Source organism: Nomascus leucogenys, chromosome 7b (assembly GCF_006542625.1).
Source record: "Nomascus leucogenys isolate Asia chromosome 7b, Asia_NLE_v1, whole genome shotgun sequence".
Classification (NCBI taxonomy): Eukaryota; Metazoa; Chordata; class Mammalia; order Primates; family Hylobatidae; genus Nomascus; species Nomascus leucogenys.
Genome location: NC_044387.1, coordinates 57,760,442 through 57,780,572, shown reverse-complemented (window position 1 = coordinate 57,780,572; position 20,131 = coordinate 57,760,442). Strand labels below are relative to the sequence as shown.

General features: G+C 49.2%; 1 protein-coding gene across 4 annotated transcripts; it reads left to right on the top strand.

Moving 5' to 3' along the window:
• Window positions 1-1,661: 1,661 nt before the first annotated feature.
• On the top strand, window positions 1,662-14,542 carry LOC100606733 (SEC14-like protein 3). Of its 4 annotated transcripts, none has more exons than XM_003258077.3 (13): window positions 1,662-1,804; window positions 2,513-2,634; window positions 3,225-3,300; window positions 3,552-3,595; window positions 3,729-3,788; window positions 5,098-5,286; window positions 6,712-6,807; window positions 7,392-7,452; window positions 8,859-8,942; window positions 11,574-11,680; window positions 12,072-12,211; window positions 12,287-12,456; window positions 13,636-14,542. In XM_003258077.3, exons 4-13 carry the CDS (start codon window positions 3,584-3,586, stop codon window positions 13,755-13,757), a joined length of 1,041 nt encoding a protein of 346 aa, XP_003258125.2. In that variant the 5' UTR covers window positions 1,662-1,804; window positions 2,513-2,634; window positions 3,225-3,300; window positions 3,552-3,583; the 3' UTR covers window positions 13,758-14,542. The 4 variants fall into 4 exon arrangements, with proteins under 4 accessions (XP_003258125.2, XP_003258123.2, XP_012363541.2 ...); XM_012508087.2 differs by lacking the exon at window positions 2,513-2,634 and having other exon boundaries at window positions 1,679-1,804; window positions 13,636-13,729; window positions 14,007-14,542; XM_003258075.3 differs by lacking the exon at window positions 2,513-2,634.
• The last annotated feature ends 5,589 nt before the right edge of the window (window positions 14,543-20,131 follow it).

The following is a 20,131-nucleotide window of genomic DNA, read 5'->3' as shown; positions in this document are numbered from 1 at the left end:
CAATATGGTAGCCACTAGCCAGATTGAACAATTTAAAGTAAAATGTATCAAAATCCAATTCAATTAAAACTTCAGTTCCTCAGTCACGCTAACCATATTTCACATGTAACTAGTGGCTACCAGATATGTCTAACAATACACCCCAGGCAGAAAATATCTACCATCACAGGAAGTTCTACGGAGTGGCACCGTAGCTGATGAGGATTTGTGAACATAGCAAGGTACTTGACAAATCTGTGGTCTGGGTCAGGAAAAGAGCTCAGTGTGAAGGCTCACAACTCCTGAGGAGACCCCCAACCCTCCCTCCTGGCTCTCCTTTGCAGTCTCTGTTGCCCCCAGAAGTAACTAGCACACCTCACATTATAGGGATTAGGGTGAGAAAGGAGACTGGTGAGAAATGGGCAGGATTAGTGGCTTGGGAGAGGGCAGTGGAGGAATCCAATCTCTGTACATTACTGGCCTGGCAGGAAGTGGGTGTAGACAGCAGCTGGGGCTTTGCAGAAATTGAGGCTGGAATGTGAAATGGGGCAGGGCTGGGGTGTGGAGAGTTACCTAACTGTTCCTGAGTACATGCCACGGGCTCCCCAGCCAGAGGGAAATGGCCAGCATCAGCCTTGCCTTCTCCTTCTGGATCCAACTCTACGAGGAGCCCAGAGCAAGGAAGATGTCCCTGAGAAGATGTCTGATACTGACCAACATCTACTAGCCTAAAGAGACCCTGGGTTAGCCCAGAATAGAGGCCCATTGTAGCTCAGGGGTGGGTACCCAGGATGCCCCAGGAGTAGAGGACCTAGAAAAGTCCCAGGCAGAATGGTGTGGGCTAGCCCAGCTGCTGGGGCCGAGGCTAGCCCAGGGTTGGTTTCAGCCCATGCAGACCCCCTCAAGGCTCAGATGTGGCCATGTGGCCATATGGCCATGCTGCAGCCTCAAGCTGATGGTTTCTTTGGAGAGAGTCATGGATAACAGGGTCTCTCCCTTCCTGGAGCTGAAGCTTACAGCTCCCAGGGGAACCAGGAGAGCTGAAGGAGAGTATCCCTTAGATTCACACAACCCTTGATAGTCCCCGTGTCTCATTAGATCTTCCCTCCAACCACATAAGGAGGGCAGGGCAAGCATTAACAGCCCCATTTCATAAATGAAGCAAGTGACATTCAAAAGATGCCATCTGTCCTCTTCTTGACTGTGGACATTTGTTACAAAAGAAGGACCTGGGCCTCCCACCCCCAACAAAGTGAATGAACTGTTTACTACACTGACCAAGCCTCAGAATCCTACCCTGTCAGAGCTGGGTAAAGGGGGGTGATCTTTGCAGAATCCTAAGTGTGGGAAGACTGGGGCTCAGGGAGAAAGGGTACCCACAAGGAGCGGTCCTCATTCCCTGAAACTCCCCCTTCTTCAGGGCAGTGGTCACTGGAGGCCTGGGAGGGTCAGTGGGTTCTACAGGCACTCACCCTGGGCTCCAAGGTCACGAGAGGCCAGCCTCCCTTCCTCCCAGCTGCCTCCTCCTGGCAGGGGACCTCTGGCACACGCTCCATGCTTGCCTGCCCCCCCGGATCTGTCCCCAAGCCAAGCATGGGGCCTCATTTAATCCCAGTTATGTAATGTGCAATTTAAACAGTTGGCCAATGAGGAGGCGCTTGGAGCCACACCCAGGAGTGGGGGCAAAAGGACCCAGCTGGGTCAGGGCTGACAAACTAGGCTTGGCCTCTTGCCTATAGTGGCCACTACTCCTCAAGCGTCAGCCAGCACCATGAGTGGGCGAGTTGGAGACCTGAGCCCCAAACAGGCAGAGACTCTGGCCAAGGTGAGAGCCCCTCCCCCTGGAGTTCTGGAAGACCAGGGGAAAGGGGCTGGGGGGTGGAAAGAAGTGGCCGGAATCCTGCCCCACTCAGTTGATTCAGCACGTCCTTGACATTGTCTCTTTGGTGTTACCTCCCAAAGGGTCAAGCCCCACAGTGCCCAGTGACAACCCTGTCCAGGGTGGGGGTTGAGGGACTAGCACCACTTCCAGGCAATAGTGTGGGTGGTGCCCACCCAAGTCAAGCCTGACTACTTCTCATCCAGGAGCCGGAACCAGAGAGGTTTACCTGGCAGCCAGGTACCCCCCTTCCTCCCTCCCAGGCACCATAGGTAGGAGCTGAAAGATGCTGCTGGTCTGCCCTTTAACCCCTTCCTCTTTGGGATCCTGAAAGGTGACCAGTCTGTAAAGGCCCAAGAGACAGAGCAGAAAGTGTTGTCATTCAAAGAGCTAAAGGAGGAAGAGGACAAATAATTACTAACCATGTTTTAATAGAAGGAGGATGGGATGAAAAAAAGCAAATGTTTTGAGGGCAAATAATTACTAACCATGTTTTAATAGAAGGAAGATGGGATGAAAAAAAGCAAATGTTTTGAGGGCTAACACATAGAGGGAACTAAGAATGCATCCAAACTCCAATACACTTATTCCACCCAATTATTTATCCTTTGTTCTTCTTCTTCTTCTTCTTCTTTTTTTTTTTTTTTTTTTGAGATGGAGTCTCACTCTGTCATACAGGCTGGAGTGCTGTGGAGTGATCTCAGCTCACTGCAGCCTCCGTCTCCCGGGTTCAAGCAATTCTCCTGCCTCAGCCTCCTGAGTAGCTGGGATTACAGGCATGTGCCGCCACACCCAGCTAATTTTTGTATTTTTAGTAGAGATGAGTTTTCACCATGTTGGCCAAGCTGGTCTCAAACTCCTGACCTCAGGTGATCCACCAACCTCAGCCTTCTAAAGTGCTGGGATTACAGCCATGAGCCACCATACCTGGCCCATTTATCCCTTCTTTCATCCACCCATCCATCTTCCTACCCACCCATCTACCTATCCATCTTTCTTTCTCTCCATCACCCACCCATCTCTCCTCTGTCCATTCACTGACTTATCCACCCACCCACTCTCCGTCCATCCATCTGTCCATCCATCCATCCATTCATTCATTGATTTCTTCTTCCTTTTTCCATCTACCTACCCACTCACCCATCTTTTCTTCTTTCTAACCATTTATTCATCCATCTATCCTCCTTCCATTCATCCACCTATCCAGTGATCCATCTGCCCTTCTATTCAACCATTAACCCATCCTTTCATCAATGTGGGCCATTTTGCATGTGGGAGGAAAGGAGAGGTTGTGAAAACAGTCTTTGAGTCTGGAGGCCAAGGCTTAATGTCAGAGAGCCACTTTAACCAGCATCTCTCTTGCCAGTTCCGAGAAAATGTCCAGGATGTGCTTCCCGCCCTGCCCAACCCCGATGATTATTTCCTTCTACGCTGGCTCCGAGGTGAGGGCAGAGGTGGGAGAGGTTGGGATCAGGGGGCATCAAGAGGGGCCTGGTCTCAACTGCTCCAGAGTGTCTCATGGCTCTCAGGGTCCATCCACACAATCTTGCTTCTCATGTTCAGGTCCAGAGGAGGGAAGGGGGTAGGGGAGCAAGGTCTCACCCAGGCCCCCAGCATCCTCCATAGCTCCCACTGGCCAGGAGCAAGACAAGGCATCTTTCCTGCCTCACACCTTCCTTCTGTTTTCCCACAGCTCGGAATTTTGACTTGCAGAAGTCGGAGGCTATGCTCCGCAAGGTGAGACCTATCCATTCTGGAAATTTATAGAGGGGCTTTGTCAGGGGCAATCCATGCCTCAAGCCCCTCCTTCCATCCCCGTTCTCAGGGCACTGGGAGCCCAGTGGGGTCTTACCACTCATTTCCCTTTCAGTACATGGAGTTCCGGAAGACCATGGATATTGACCATATCCTTGATTGGCAGCCCCCAGAGGTGAGCCAACACCGCCAAACACCTCAGTCTTTCATGAACGTACCACTCAAGGTCACTGGGGACCATGAATGAGGGGCAGCCAGCCTGAGAGGCCTGTGGAACCCGCGGGCCCACAGTCTCCTTTCCTATAGAAATAATGAATGTTTCCTGGGGGCTTGCAAGGTCCAGGCCTAGGTTAAGATGTTAGCAGCATGTGCTTCTTTAATCATCACAATGATGGATACTACTGTCCCCATTTTGTGGGTGAGGACACTGAAGCCCAGCAAAAATTAGGTAACTTGCCCACAGTCCCATAGCCCAAGGTAGGGCTGGGATTTATGCTTAGGCCTGTTTGGCCCCCCAAACCCAGGCTCTTAACCACCACGGTTAGCCTGTGCTTCTGTAACCCTGCCCCCTAGGGCATTGCCTAAAGCATCCTGTCTCAGTGGGAAAGAAGTTTAGCCCATCAAGGCACTGATGAGGACAGTGCCACCACTGGCATCTTAGTAGAGTAATGGTCACATCTTCACTTGTAGGGCATGTACCCTGAGCTGGGCACTCTGCTTTGCCAATTTTATCTCAGGGACTTTCCCCAAGAGTCCCAAGAGTGAGGGATTATCCAAACCATTTTACAAAAAAGGAGGTAGAATGGAGCTTAGAGAGGTGGTGTCACCTGCTCAAGGACACACAGTAGAGAAGCAGCAGTATCTGCTTTTTTTTTTTGGATGGGGTCTCACTCTGTTGCCAAGGCTAGTGTGCAGTGGCACGATCATGGCTCACTGCAACCTTGAACTCCTAGGCTCAAGTGATTCTCCCACCTCAGCCTCCCAAGTCTACAGATGTGTATTACCATGGCTGGCTAATTTATTTTATTTTTGTAGGGACAGGGTCTCTCTCTGTTGCCCAAGCTGGTCTCAAACTCCTGGCCTCAGGAGATCCCATCTGCCTCAACCTCCTGAGTAGCTGGGATTACAGGCATGAGCCTCCATGCCCAGCCAGTGTCTGTTTTTGAACCAGCTCTGTTAACCTTCAGAATCTGTGTTCTCCATCACTAAACCCAACTCTTCTCCACAGAAAGGGACATGGGAGACGTCAGGGGCAGACCTAAGAAGCCCAGGGGCCTGCTGAGACATGGCTTTGCCATTTATCCTCTATGAGCAAGGACCTCCCTTGCAGGACCTCAGCTTTCTCACCTGAGACAATAGCACTGCCTTCCGGGGAGGGACAGTGCTTTATACCATGGTGTGTGTAGGCTTGGGCCAGGTCAGCCTGGTCTGGGATCTCAAAGGAGGTGTGTAATGCCAAGTTCTGTGCATCTTTTCATGCCCAGGTGATCCAGAAGTACATGCCTGGGGGCCTGTGTGGCTATGACCGTGATGGCTGCCCTGTGTGGTATGACATCATTGGGCCACTTGATCCCAAGGGGTTGCTCTTCTCAGTCACCAAGCAGGACCTGCTCAAGACCAAGATGAGGGACTGTGAGCGCATCCTGCATGAGTGTGACCTGCAGACACAGAGGGTGAGGCCCAGGCCAGGTGGGGTGGATGGCTGGGGCAGGTGAGGCTGCTGGGGGGATTGGTCTCAGAAACACACCTGTGTTCTCTACAACCACAGTCAGAGGGCTCTGGGGTCAAACACCAGCTCTGTTGCTTGCCAGCTGTGTGGCCTTGAAAAGTCACAGTCACAGAAAGACAGTTTCTTGAAGGATACATTTGCTGGGAATATAACTCTGTTTTTTTTTTTTTTCCTTGAGACAGAGTCTCGCTCTGTCACCCAGGCTGGAGTGCAGTGGTGTGATCTTGGCTCACTGAAACCTCTGCTACCGGGTTCAAGCGATTTTCCTGCCTTGGCCTCCTGAGTAGCTGGGATTACAGGCACCCGCCACCACACCTGGCTAATTTTTGTGTTTTTAATAGAGACGGGGTTTCACCATGTTGGCCGGGATGGTCTCGATCTCCTGACCTTGTGATCCACCCGCCTCGGCCTCCCAAAGTTCTGGGATTACAGGCGTGAGCCACTGTACTGGGCCGGGAATAGAATTCTTGGTTGATGGATTTTTTTGTTTTGTTTTGTTTTTTTTCAGTGTTTTGAATATGTCATTTCACCTGTCTGAGCCTCAGCTCCTTCACCTACAAAAGAGGGATATTAATAAATAATGGTTGCAAAAGAGAAATGAAATAATGCAAGTATGCAGTTTAGCACACAGGGCCTAATACATATTTCTCAACAATGATAGCTATTGCTATTCCCTCTGAGCCTTTCTTTGCCCTTGCTATTCCTTCTGTCTGAACAACCTTAGTTCCCACCACACACACCTACCTCCCACAACTTTCCCTGACTTTCTCCTATCTATCCTTTAGGTCTGAAACTTAGATGTTACCTTCTCTGAGTCCCCCGCCTGGGTTAAATAACCTCTTCTGTATCCCTGAAGCTCTTGTGCTGACCTATCACAGCACTCATCATAGGATCCGAATGACCTGGTTGCTTGTCATCTCCCCAGCCAGACAGTGAACTTTTTAAGGACAAGAACTGTGGGTTATTAGGCACTATTCATTATATTTTAGTGTCTGGCACACCCAAAAAAAGTGCTTGATAAATATCAGTTTATATTTATCAGTTTATATTTATATTATGGAAAAATGGAGGATGAATAAATTAATGACAACATGAATGGATGGATGGTTCAATTAATTGATGGGTAAATTGATATATACGGGGGTGGGTTGGTGGATGGATGGATGGATGGATGGATGGATGGATGGATGGATGGATGATGGATGGATGGATGGATGAGTGGGGAAATGCATTCACTGGTTTGTCTACTTGTTCCTCTGAGGACAGAGTTGGGGGCTAGAAGAAGCCCCAAGGGGTCATGTACTTGGATTACCGTCTCCCAAGCCTACACCCTGAACTCCAGAACTACTTCTTGCTCTCATCCTTGCAGCTAGGGAAGAAGATTGAGACCATCGTGATGATATTTGACTGTGAGGGCCTGGGACTGAAACACTTCTGGAAACCTCTGGTAGAAGTGTACCAGGAGGTGAGGAGAAGGCCCAGGGCCACCCCCTACTTGCTTTGATGACCAGCTTGGCCTGCCATGACCCAGCTGCTTACTGAGAGCCAAGATTTAGTTTAGAAATGTCCTGGGCTCCCTCACTGTGACTCAAACCTCAGAAGGCCTTAATATGTTTCCTAGAAGATCCCACAGAATGGGTTTCAGGGACAACACTGTGCTGAGACCACACGTTCCAGCTTCCACCAAACCCTCTCCATGCTTGTTTCCTGACCTACGAAATGGGGATAGCAATGCAGGGATACTTCAGCAAGTTGTTATATAAAGTGTATATACACTGCTTGGCAAATAGTGAACATTTAATAAACAGTAGTCATTATTATACTACCATTATTATAATATTTACTAAAAATGATTATTATGTAATTACTATTAGAGTATGGTTATAATAGTTTGAGGTGAGAAGGTTCCCTCCAGAGGCCAGTGGAGGTGATGGCATGAAGGGAAACCCTCCAGAGCCATCTGAAACCTCCCAACAGGAGATTGCACAGGAGATGAAGGTAGGAGAAGATGCGACGTGCTCTCTGAAGGGATCTCTCTTGGTTCCACAGTTCTTTGGCCTCCTTGAAGAGAATTACCCAGAGACCCTGAAGTTCATGCTCATCGTGAAAGGTGTGTGACAAATGACTTCGCTTACTTGTGCCTCTGTTTCCTCATCTATACGCAGAGAATGATAACACTGTCTTTGTCCCAGGATTGTTGAGAGGCAGGTTGGTTTCTTGGCTGTATGCAAATCACTTAGAATGCCTGGCATAGAGTAAGTTCTCAATAAATGGTAACTTCTAGGGTTGGCCTTACTGCAAGAGAAGGCAGCTCCAGTCCCAGATCTCCCAGGGATCCTCCTTTATTTCTCCTGTCCATGATGATCTCTCCCTCCCCAGACTGCCTCTGGCACTGGCAACTGGTGCAGCCTTTCCTGTTTGCTGCCTTTTAGGGATCTCCAGCTGTTTTATTTGTGCTCATCCTGCTTTACTGGCTGAGTTTTCTGCTCCTTGAAGGCAGGGGCTGTGATTCTCCACTTTTGTTGTAGCCCTCACAGGCCTGGGTCCTTGGTGGATGCTCCATAGGTATTTGGGTGATTGTTGTGGGTAGATGAAAGGATGGATGGATGTTTGGTGATTGGCTGGTTGGTTGATCAGTTGGTTGCTTGATTGGTTGTTCAGTTGACCGGCCAGTTGGATGCTTGGCTAGTTGACTGACTGGTGGTTTGTTGGGGAATTGGCTGGCTGCTTGGTTGGCTAGTTCTTAGCTTGGTTGACTGATTGAGTGGCTGGTTGGCATTTTGGTTGGTAGGTTGTTTTGATGGCTGGTTAGTTGGTTGCCTGGTTAGCAGGTTGGTTAGTTGGTTGTCTGGTTTGTTGTTTGTCTGAATCTTGGATGGTTATTTGGATGGTGGCTGGCTGGTTATTTGGATAGTTGGCTGGCTGATTATTTGGATATTTGGCTGGCTAGTTATTTGGATGGTTGGCTGGCTGGTTATTTGACTGACTGGCTGGCTGGTTCTTTGGATGGTTGGATGACTGGTTATTTGGATGGTTGGCTGGCTAGAGAACACAGTTAGTTGAGTGGTTATCTGGCTGTTCCATTGGCTGATTGCTTTGCTGTTTGGCTGATTTGTTAGATGGTTGACTATTTGGTAGGTTGGCTGGTTAGAAGATAAATTGTTTGACTATTTGTTGTCAGTTGGCTGGTTTGTTGCATAGTTGGTTGGCTGTTTGGTAGGTTGGCTGGTTTATCGGTTGACTGAATAGGTGGCTGATTAGAAGTTTGAATGATTGGCTGGTTTGTTGGCTGAATGGCTGGTTGATGGTTGCATTGCATGATTGATGCATGATTGGTTAGTTGGCTGTTTGTTGGCTAGTTGACTGGTTGGTTGGATGGTTTGTTGGGTGCAGGACAGACACCGGAATTGGCCAGGGTTAGTCATGACTCCTCTGTATCATTGGCTATAACCATTATGGAGGGGGTTGCCCAATGTAATTCTTTTCTTCCCATTATCCTTACTTCTATCTCTCCAGCTACAAAACTGTTCCCTGTGGGCTACAACCTTATGAAGCCATTCCTGAGTGAGGACACCCGCAGGAAAATTATTGTGTTGGGAAGTAAGTAGTGCCAGCTCAATTTCCTGACCTCTATACGTGACCTTTGGAATGAGGTTGTCCCATTACCCCATCTAGAACTCCACACATTAGGTTGGGTGCAGTGGCTCACGAATGTAATCCCAGTACTTTGGGAGGCTGAGGCAGGAGGATTGCTTGAGATCAGGAGGTTGAGACCAGCCACAGCAACACAGCAAGACCCCATCTCTACAAAAAATTTAAAAATTAGCTGGTTGTGGTGGTGCGCACCTGTAATTCCAGCTACTTAAGAGGCTGAGGTGGGAGGATCACTTGAGCCCAGGAGTTTGAAGCTGCAGTGAGTCGTGTTCACACCACTGTACTCCAGCCTGGGCAATAGAGTGAGACCCTATCTCAAAAACAACAGAACTCTACACATCACCTAGTCAGAGGCTCCTTCTTCCCAACAGTGAAGTGGGTTTTACCCTAAAGAGTCTGTTACCTTTGCTCTTTTCCCTGCCATACCCCTTTGGTGGACAAGGCCTCCACACCTACCACCTCACTGGTTTCAGTTTGGTTGCTAGTCAATTTCTGGTATATAGGCCTCGGTTTCTTTTCAACACTCATAAGCTTAGTGCTTCCAAAGTCAACCTCGGCTGAAGAGGATGAGGCAGACGAGCAGAAAGAGTAGTCACAATTCAGAGAAAGGAGGCTCAACAAGAAAGGACTGGATAAATAAATAATGGTGCATTCATTTGATGAATTCTGGAGCACCCATGAGAAACAATGCTATGTGTGAATATTTAATGCCATGCAAATGTCTTTAAGTTTTTAAAAGTAGATTGTAAACTTATCTTCATAAGCATGAACTAAAATAAGATTAAACTAAAAGTATGATCTTATTTTTATGAAAACATGTGCAATAAATACATATTTCTAGAAGGAAAAACAACAAGATATTTATTTGTTGATAGTGAGAGATTGTGTGGTTTTTAATTTTATTACCTGTATTGTCTATGATTTCTAAACTGTATAATAATATGTATTAATTGTATAAATAGGAAAATAGTTGTGTTTACAAGTGACAGGCTGAGAGAAAGAGAAAGAAGGGAAATAGTTCTTAAACCCAAACCAATGACCCTGGCTTGGAGGAAAACGTCTCCCAAGCAGGATAGTCAGATCACAGAATCAGGAGAACTGAGGATCCAGGAGTGAGGAGGAGCTTATAAATCCTTACCTTCTCTTTCTTCCTGGTACCTGAGCCTCTGCCTCTACCCAATTCCACTGGGATGGGGAACTTGATAGATTATGAGGGCCTGGTTTGAAGGGTCCAGGCTCATGCCTTCTAAGCCTTCCAAAGCCTAGAGCAGCGTGGGTTACCAGCACAGTCCAGGCCTTAAGTCCACAGCCTCTGCCCCATGTGACTCTGCTCATTTGGTCCTGGTATGTGGGACATTGTGGTCTTCCCCTTAATCCCACTGTAGAGAATGAATCTCCCATGGCCAAAGTGAGGGGGTTTGGGGACTGGGTAGCCTGGATTAGCCATAAGGCTGAGGCATGGTAACAGCCAGGACCCAGAACTCTTAGAGATTTACATAGGGCATGAAGAACATTATGGTCATGGTGATTAGGCAGAGGGAGGTGGGGAGGGTCCCTCCAAAGGCCCAGTGCTGTCCATCCACCACTAGGAGGTCTGACTTGGGCATGCCACTTACTTACAGAGTGATCCCAACAAGGCCGTTGACATCATTGAGCTCTAAAGTCTCCTTGAGGCAATTAGATAACTCTTAGCTTCACTGCTCATGACTGGAAGATCTTCAAGAATGTGCTGTTGGCTGGGCGTGGTGGCTCATGCCTGTAATCCCAGCACTTTGGGAGGCTGAGGCAGGTGGATCATGAGGTCAGGAGTTGAAGACCAGCCTGGCCAGGATTGTGAAACCCTGTCTCTACTAAAAATATAAAAATTAGCCAGTCATGGTGGTGGACACCTGTAATCCCAGCTACTCACGAAGCTGAGGTAGAGAACTGCTTGAACCCATGAGGCTGAGGTTGCAGTGAGCTGAGATCGCACCACTGCACTCCAGCCTGGGCGACAGAGCAAGACTCCGTCTCAAAAAAGAAAAAAAAAAAAAAAGAATGTTCTGTAGGCTGGGCATGGTGGCTTACACCTGTAATCCCAACACTTTGGGAGACCCAGGTAAGACAATCATTTGAGCCCAGGAGTTTGAGACTAGCTTGGGTAACACAGTGAAACCCTATCTCTACAAAAACAACAGAACAAAATAAACATTAGCCAGGCATGGTGGTACATGCCTGTAGTCCCAGCTACTCAGGAGGCTGAGGTGGGAGGATCACTTGAGCCCAGGAGGTCGAGGCTGCAGTGAGCCATGATCATTCCACTGCACTCCAGCCTGGACAACAGAGTGAGACACTGTCTCAAAGAAAAAAAAAAAAAGGTGCTGATTCATCTATCAAGGGGGGAAACACATTTCCACAGCAATACAATGCTGAGAAAGACACTTCCTATAGCCCCAGGCCTAGGACACTGGGGAATTGGTCCTGGCAGCCTACCTCCTGTAGGTCTTCTTCCCCAATTCAGGTCATCCTGGTGGGCGTGGGAGGCCAGTTGGTCCCCTCCCATGCTTGCTAACCACCCTTGAATCCCACTGCTCCCAGATAACTGGAAGGAAGGTTTGCTGAAACTCATCAGTCCTGAGGAACTGCCTGCCCAGTTTGGGGGCACCCTGACTGACCCAGATGGGAACCCCAAATGTTTAACCAAGGTACAAAGAGCCCTTCCCCGGGACAAGAGAGGTTCAAGGATTAAGCTGGATTCCCTTTCCACTCAGTCATTCATCCACAATTACCTACAGAGAGACCCCAAGAACTGGGTGTTAAGCTAATCAATACAACCCTCACCCTTACAGAGCTCTCAGCAGCTGTAAAGGCAAACAAGAAATAGGCGAATTTTAACCCAGAGGGATGAGCTGGAAGGGGAAGCTCCCAGCAGACGCACTGGCCCAGTTTGGAGGGTCAACAAAGGCTTGAGGAGGTGGGAGAGTGGGGCTAGGATGAAGAGGATACTTCCAGGAGGTGATGAAAGTGTCTCAGGCAGGAGAAACGTGAACAATGGCCCCGAGAAGGGAGCAAGCCCATCTCATCCCATGTCCGCAGATTAACTATGGCGGGGAGATCCCCAAGTCCATGTACGTGCGGGACCAGGTGAAGACTCAGTACGAGCACTCGGTGCAGATCAACCGCGGCTCGTCACACCAAGTGGAATACGAGATCCTATTTCCAGGCTGCGTCCTCAGGTAGGGGCAGGCCCTAACCCCTCAGAGACCCATCAGGCTGAGCAGCAACCTTTCTCCTCCCCCTCCCCCTGACAGGTGGCAGTTCTCATCTGACGGTGCGGACATCGGCTTCGGAGTTTTCCTGAAGACCAAGATGGGGGAGCGACAACGGGCAGGGGAGATGACAGAAGTTCTACCCAGCCAGCGCTATAACGCCCACATGGTGCCCGAGGATGGGAGCCTCACCTGCTTGGAGGCCGGCGTCTGTAAGTCTGCCCCAGCTAGGACCTGGCTCTGAAAGGCTAGAGCCACCTGTCCCATGCTTTAGAGAAGGAAACAGAGGGGCAGTGAGACACCTCCCCCATTCAGGGACACACAGCCTAGGTTAGCACCATTCATTCATACAGTTGCTCACTCAGTCCATATTCATGAGCACCTACTGTGCACCAGGAGCCAGAGACACACAGGCCCTGAAGGGACTGGGGGCACCTGGACCACAGAACACAGACAACAAGTGATAGGGCAGGTGTAGTTTTCCACATGAGGAAACCGAGCCTCTGAAAAATAAATCAACTTGTGCAGAGCCACAAAGCTGAGTGTGGTTCCAGGGTCTCACCCCAGCCTCAGGGTAGCTACATAGTACTGGGCAAAAGTCTGACCAATCTGGGAAGGACCCTTGGTTTGCTCACCTGTGAGCCAGGAGTTACAATGCCTGCTTTTTCTTTTCTCTTTTTTTTTTTTTTTTTTTTTTTTTTTTTGAGACAGAGTTTCATTCTTGTTGCCCAGGCTGGAGTGCAATGGTGCAATCTCTGCTCACCACAACCTCCGCCTCCCAGGTTCAAGCAATTCTCCTGCCTCAGCCTTCCGAGCAGCTGGGATTACAGGCATGTGCCACCACACTTAATTTGGTAATTTTAGTAGAGATGGGGTTTCTCCATGTTGGCCAGGCTGCTCTTGAACTCCTGACCTCAAGTGATCCACCCACCTTGGCCTCCCAAAGTGCTGGGATTATAGGTGTGAGCCACTGTGCCCGGCCAACACCTGCTTTTTGGGGTGGTTGTGATGAGGCAAACAGTGTCCAGCAGGCCTGCTCCAGAACCCCACTTCATCCAAGGGGGCTGGGAGGTCTCTGATGAACCCAACCACACGCCTTCACACCCCCGTCATGTGCGTCTCCAGGTGTGAGACAATGGGATGTAATGACCATTGTTCTTGATGCCAGTAAAGCCAGGCCTGGGCACATGCCAAGAGGAGGTTGGTGTCTGTTTACAGGACCTGCTTGGGTTGGCAGTTCCCATGGGGAAGGGAAGAGGCGTGGTGGGAGCTTGGCCCAGCTTGGCAAACAAAGCCAGTGGGAACACAAGCCTGTCCTCCTCCATGGCCAGGGGTGGAACAAAGAGTGTGTAAAGCCAAGCCCAATGCCCATCTTTCCATCTGTCCCCCAGATGTCCTACGCTTCGACAACACCTATAGCTTTGTCCACGCCAAGAAGGTCAGCTTCACAGTGGAGGTCCTGCTCCCCGACGAGGGCATGCAGAAATATGATAAGGAGCTCACCCCTGTCTAGGTGGCTCCCTCACTTCTCAGAGACCTCCTAACCCTTTGATTTCTCTCTTTATATCCTATCCTCCCTCCCTCCCTGAAATTGACTGTTAGTCCTCCTGACTCTGTGACGTTAGTGAGTACAGAAAGAGATGCCCTGGGGAAAACTCATCTGCTGTGGTCAGATCAAGAAAGGTATGAGAGGCACAATCTTGGAGGGTACCAAGGTTGCAGAAGAGGAAAAAGCAAGGGTAATGGCAAGAAGTGGGTGTACGAAACTCAATAAACAGCAAAATGAATCCCCTAGCCTTTGTCCTCACCTACCCTGAGGCAGGTGTGTGTGCTTGAATTCCTTCCGTATGGCTGTGAGCAACTTGGGTTGGAGACATATCTAAATCCTTTTTACTTCCACTCCCTATATATAGTAGATGCTCAGTGTATATTTGTGGCATTGACTGGAGGACCAGAAGGTAGGGTGCGGGTGACTCAATGGCTATACATGATTAGGAGGAGCCTATGTGGGGTGGATTTCAGCACCTTGGACAGGAGCAGAGGTGTGGTGGGGTTGGATTCTCTTCTGAAGACCCAGACAATTCAGTCTCCAGATTTCTGGCAGTGGCTGTCTTTTGAAGGCCCCAGCCACAAAGGCCACATGCCTCTGATAGGAGCTGCCTACATCAGGCTTTATCTGACTTGCACGCTCAGCTTCCCACCCTAACCACTTCCCTTGTTGCACACAGCTTATGTTTTAGGGACTTTCCTGGAAGCAAAGGCAGGCACATCTGGCATAATCATAATAAAGAAAACAACAACTATTATTTGGCGAGTGCTCTCTGTGTACCAGAAACTGTGCCGAGAGCTTTGTGAGTTTAGCATGTTTTATTCTCATGCCAACCCCAAGGTACTTTATGCATAAGGAAACGGAGGCTCAGAGGGGTGAAGCTACTCACTCAACATCTTACAGCTTGGGTGGCAGCTCCAGGACCTGGGGCAGGGGGTGTTCATTTGTTTGTTTATTTGTTTGTTTGTTTTTTGAGACAGGGTCTCTCTCTGTCGCCCACCCAGGCTGGAGTGCTGTGGTACGATCATGGCTCACTGCAGTCTTGACCTCTTGGGCTCAAGCCATTCTCCCACCTCAGCCTCTTGAGTAGCTGGGACTACAGGTGGGCATCACCACACTTGGCTAATTTTTTGTATTTTTTTGTAGAGATGGGGTTTCCCCATGTTGTCTCAAGCTCCTGGCCTCAAGCGATTTGCCCCCAGTCAGCCTCCCAAAGTGCTGGTTTAACAGGCCTCAGCCACCATGCCTGGCCTGTTTTTGTTTTGTTCACTCCAATGACATTGCTCTCAATTGCCTTCTAATACCACCTCCTGCCTATAATCCCAGCCCTTGGGGAGGCTGAGATGGGAGGATCGCTTGAGCCTAGGAGTTTTAAACCAGTCTGGGCAACATAGCAAGACCACATCTCTATCAAAAAAAAAAATTTAACATAGTAAGAATACGACCTCCTAAGATTCCACTTTTACAAAGGCAGTGAGAAGGCATGACTTATTTGTTCTAGACCTTCCAGTAGAAGTGTCCTGCATGTCACCCTCTCCAGTCCCTGTTTGTAGGTAGAGGAGGTGATAGGCCATAGAGACCAATAATACTTAAGCAGCTTGTCCAAGGAAACTCACAGCAGAGTGGGGAAGGGCTTGTGTTCCTCAGCCCAGCATCCTGTCCGCTGCTCACATGGCATCTGTGAAGCACAACCCCCGAAACTCGCCATGTCCTGGGTGACTAGGGGAAAAGCCAGGACTCCAGAGTTTCCTTCCCAACTTTCTGCTGTGATTCAGGGACATGAAGAGGCTGGCTTGAGCCCCAGCCCCTGACACAACTCTTGCCAGGGGGAGCCAGATCACACCAGGGAATGGGGATGAATGGGAACCAAAGGCTGGTGCCGTGAGAGGTTCCTTGGAAACAAACGAAGAGAGGGCTGAGCTCATCCATGGGCAGGCTATGAGGTCTGATTCAGGCTAGTCAAGCAAATATTCAGCAGCAGCAAGCACTTTCCCACATGCACTTATGGGTGCAAAATCTGCTATCTGCTTTATGGATGGGAAACTGAGCTCCCAAAGGCACTGGCCTTGTACCTTCAGCCTGCAGGTGGCAGAAATAAGCCTGGAGCTAAGGCTGCCCCTTACCCGGTCACCTCTTCACCCCCACCACTCTTCCATAACAATTCGTCAGAATGGGACAAGACTGCCTTCTTCCTGAGCTGGCAGGGAAGGAGGAGGAAGAAGGAAGGAGAAAGGAAAAAGGAAGGAAGACAAGAGAACATGAGGGTTGTCAGATTTAGAAAGGAAAAAAAAAAAGCATGGCCAGGTGCAGTAGCTCGTGCCTATAATCCCAACACTTTAGGAGGCCAAAGCAGGCAGATCACTTGACATCAGGAGTTCGAGACCAGCTTGGCCAACATGGTGAAACCCCGTCTCTACTAAAAATACAAAATTTAGCCTGGGGAGGTAATGCACACCTGTAATCTCAGCTCCTCAGAAGGCTGAGGCAGGAGAATCTCTTGAATCCAGGAGGCGGAGATTGCAGTGAGCCGAGATCACACCACTGCACTCCAGCCTGAGCAACAGACCGAGACTCCATCTAAAAAAAAAAAAAAAAAAAAAAAAGGACATACTTAAAACGTATCCATTGTTTATCTAAAATTAAAATTGACCTATGTATCTTATATTTTATCTGACAATCCTACCAATGAGGGAAGATGGAGGGAGGAGAGGAAAGGGAGGAGGACGGAAAGAGGGGGATGGGTTCACCCTCTTGGAAGACGGTGGGAGCACCCACAATTTGGGCCAATGATGTCATGGAATCCTTGGGAGAGGATGGCTTAGTGTGAGTGATGCAGGGTCGGGGGACAGGGTGGTCTCACCCTCGACCACCAAAGGAAAGGCCCCGATGCTGAAGCAGGGTCTGCGGTGGAGAGCGTGGACCCTTTGTGCCCCTGGGACTAAGATGAGCAGTGCTTTTGCCAGAGCTCCTCTGCGGCAGCTGAGTGGAGGGGACTTGCACCAGGAGGTGGAGCAGTGCACAGAACCTAAGGCCACGGCCAGAGCTGAGATCTGCAAAGTGCCCCTCAGCATCCACCGATGCCCACCCCCGGCAAACCAGCTCCCACTGTGTGCACAAAGCCAGTAAGAGGCAGACTTCCCAAGCTCCAGCCTCCAGCCTCCAGTCTTACTCAGGGTCTAGACGCTGAGCTCCAGTCCTGAATCTCCAGGAGGCAGCACTGGGGAAGGAAAGAGACCCACTTTGTAGCTTTGGCCAATGGCCACTAATAGAGTTTGGATATGTGTCCACTCCAAATCTCAGGAGGAAATGTGGCCCCCGATGTTGGAGGTGGGGCCTAGTGGGAGGTGTTTGGGTCATGGGAGTAGATCCTTCATGAATGGCTTGGTGCCTGCCCTGCCATAATGAGTGAGTTCTTACTCTACAGTTGCTTAAAAGAGCCTGGCACCCCTCCCCTCTTCTTCCTCCCTTCCTCTCATCATGTGACATGCTGGCTCCCCTTCCTCTTCTGCTACGAGTGAACGCTTCCTGAAGCCCTCACCAGAAGCTGAGCAGATGCTGGCGCCATGCTTTCTGTATATCCTGCAGAACAATGGGCCAAGTAAACCTCTTTTCTTTGTAAATTACCCAGCCTCCAATATTCCTTTTTTTGTGTTTGGTGTTTTGTTTTTTTTTTTGAGACAGGGTCTCACTCTGTCGCCCAGGCGGGAATGCAGTGGCGCGATCTCAGCTCACTGCAACCTCCACCTCCCGGGTTAAAGCAACTCTCCCACCTCAACCTCCCAAGTAGCAGGGAACACATGTTCCTGCCACCATGCCTGGCTAATTTTTGTATTTTTAGTAGAGATGGAGTTTCACCATGTTGGTCAAGGTGGTCTTGAACTCCTGGCTTCAGGTGATCCACCCACCTTGGCCTCCCGAAGTGCTGGGATTACAAGCATGAGCCACCTTACCTGGCCCAATATTCCTTTACAGCAACACAAAATGGACTAACACAGCCCCCTCATTCCAGAAGTGATAAGCTAGTAGCATAGAGGCAGGAAGACCAAGGCCTGCGGGCCCCTCACTGTGTGAGAAGGAAAGTTAACTTAGGAGTTCCCGTTCCAACAGCCCAGAAATGCTGAGGCGGAGCCAGGGAAGGAAAAGTCTCACTGTTCTTGGGAAGCTAAAGATGGTGGCCACAGGCCATTTCCCATAGAGGGGTCGAATTTCTGCTGAGGCCAAAAGGCGAGGCTCCCAACTGTGTAGACCTCAGGCCAGGGACACCCGTGGGCAACACTATGCTGGTGCTAATGAGGCCCCAGCCCTGCCTCTTACTCCTTCCCCAAGAACCCACCACCACATTGGCCCCTTCAGAGAGCCCAAATGCATGTCACACAGTTAAGACATCAGGTTTTTCTCCCAACAACTACTACCAGAAAGCACAGGTGCCACAGAAGGTTAAGGCAACACAGGCCAGGTGCAGTGGCTCGTGCCTGTAATTCCAGCACTTTGGGAGGCTGGGGCAGGCGGACCACTTGAGGTCAGTTCAAGACCAGCCTGGGCAACATGGTGAAACCCTATCTCTACAAAAATATAAAAATTAGCTGGGCGTGGTGGTGCATGCCTGTAATCCCAGCTACCTAGGAGACTGAGGCAGGAGAATTGCTTGAACCTGGGAAGTGGAGGTTGCTGTGAGCCAAGATCACACCACTGCACTCCAGCCTGGGCGACACAGATTCCATCTCAAATATATATATTATATATATAATATAAATAATATATTAAATATATAATATAATATATATTATTAATATAATATAAATAATATATTAAATATATAATATAATATATATTATTATATTTTATTTATATATATACTTTTGGGTTCACAGAGTTAATACTGATGAAGGGTGACTGCACAGTGGACTTCATTTTCTCACCTGCAGGAAGGTGATAATGATGGCACCTGTCTCATGAGGCTACATAATGCGATGGAGGTTACATAATGCGATGCTTAGCTCAGTGCATGGCACACAGAAAGAGCTCCATCCACGTTCTCTGTGGGTGTCCAAGGGGAGGGCTGAGCGCGTGATGGAGGGGACTGTAGGACTGTAGGACAAGATGATTCTGTCTTGGGGAGGGAGCCAAGCAGGGTTCACGGAACGGGTACTGTTAGAGCTGGACCTTGAAGGCTGGGAAAAAAGGGAAATGGGATGGGGGCGGGCATTCCTGGCAGATGACATGGCCTGAGCAAAGGCAGGGAGGCAGGACGTGCAGGGCACATCCAGAGAATGACGTGGACTCAGGGGAGGCAATAGCATGGGTGCAGGGATGTGTGTGGTGAGAGATGAGGCCAGGGAATTTTGAATGCCAGACTGATGTGTTCAGACTGGATCCTGGGGACCGTCATAAGCCATGAAAAGTATCGGGACAGAGGAGGGACTTGGAGAGATTCAGCCACCAGTGTGATCAGATCAGAATGTTTCTTTATGCATTGGGCAATTAAGGAATTCCCAAGCTTTTATTTCACACAAATAAGACCCCAACAATCCTCAGATGCACATCTCTGGACAATTGTCCAATTAGTTCCTCTGAATAAATTCTTAAAAGTGGAATCCTTGAACCATATAATAGGCATTTTTTATATCTGGGTTAGACACAGATGGAACAATTCAATCATTTGCCCTCGAAGTGGATGTCTCTTGTCACAAAAATAATGGCCAGTATTTGTGGAGCTCTTGCTCTGAGCCCCACTCTGCCTGGATGCTTTGTGAATCATTTTGTCTGTAATCCTCACAACAGCTTCAGGTCATTACAGAGAACTGTGCAGAGAGAAAACCAATGCTCAGAACATTAGGTAACTTGTCCAAGGTCACACAGCCTATGAATCAGCCCCTGACTGTGTAGAGGGTCATGGGCTGGAAGGGCAGTGGGCAAAAACAGTCCTAGGCTGGGGGAGGTATCGGGAGTTTGGGGACTGCGTGAGCTTGGGTCAGTGATTTTAACTCTAGGAAACAGACTTAACAACATCCATCTCAAGATGAGGTTATGAAGATTATTATTATTTTTTGTACCCCATTTCTGTTGAAGACTGTTAAGATTAAATGAGCCACATCACATGAATTGCTTAGAACAGGACCCGGTGCCCACTATGAGCAATTCACTAAGAGTTTATCAATAATCAGTTTGAATTGGCCAACATGGGCACGTTGGGAGGTGCTCTCCCCTTGTGGTTATTGCTAGTATTGCGTGAAGATGGCCACTTGGGACCCAATTCCCAGCGTGCTCTAGGACAAAGGCCACAAAACCTGGGGGTAGGAAAAGACCCCGCCCCATCCCAGCTGAGGTCTCCTCCATCC

Coding starts and splice junctions, on each gene's coding strand:
- LOC100606733 (XM_012508087.2), top strand. CDS start 1,751: ATGAGTGGGCGAGTTGGAGACCTGAGCCCCAAACAGGCAGAGACTCTG. Junction 1,805..3,224: donor AGGCAGAGACTCTGGCCAAG/GTGAGAGCCCCT, acceptor CTCTCTTGCCAG/TTCCGAGAAAATGTCCAGGA. Junction 5,287..6,711: donor GTGACCTGCAGACACAGAGG/GTGAGGCCCAGG, acceptor TCATCCTTGCAG/CTAGGGAAGAAGATTGAGAC.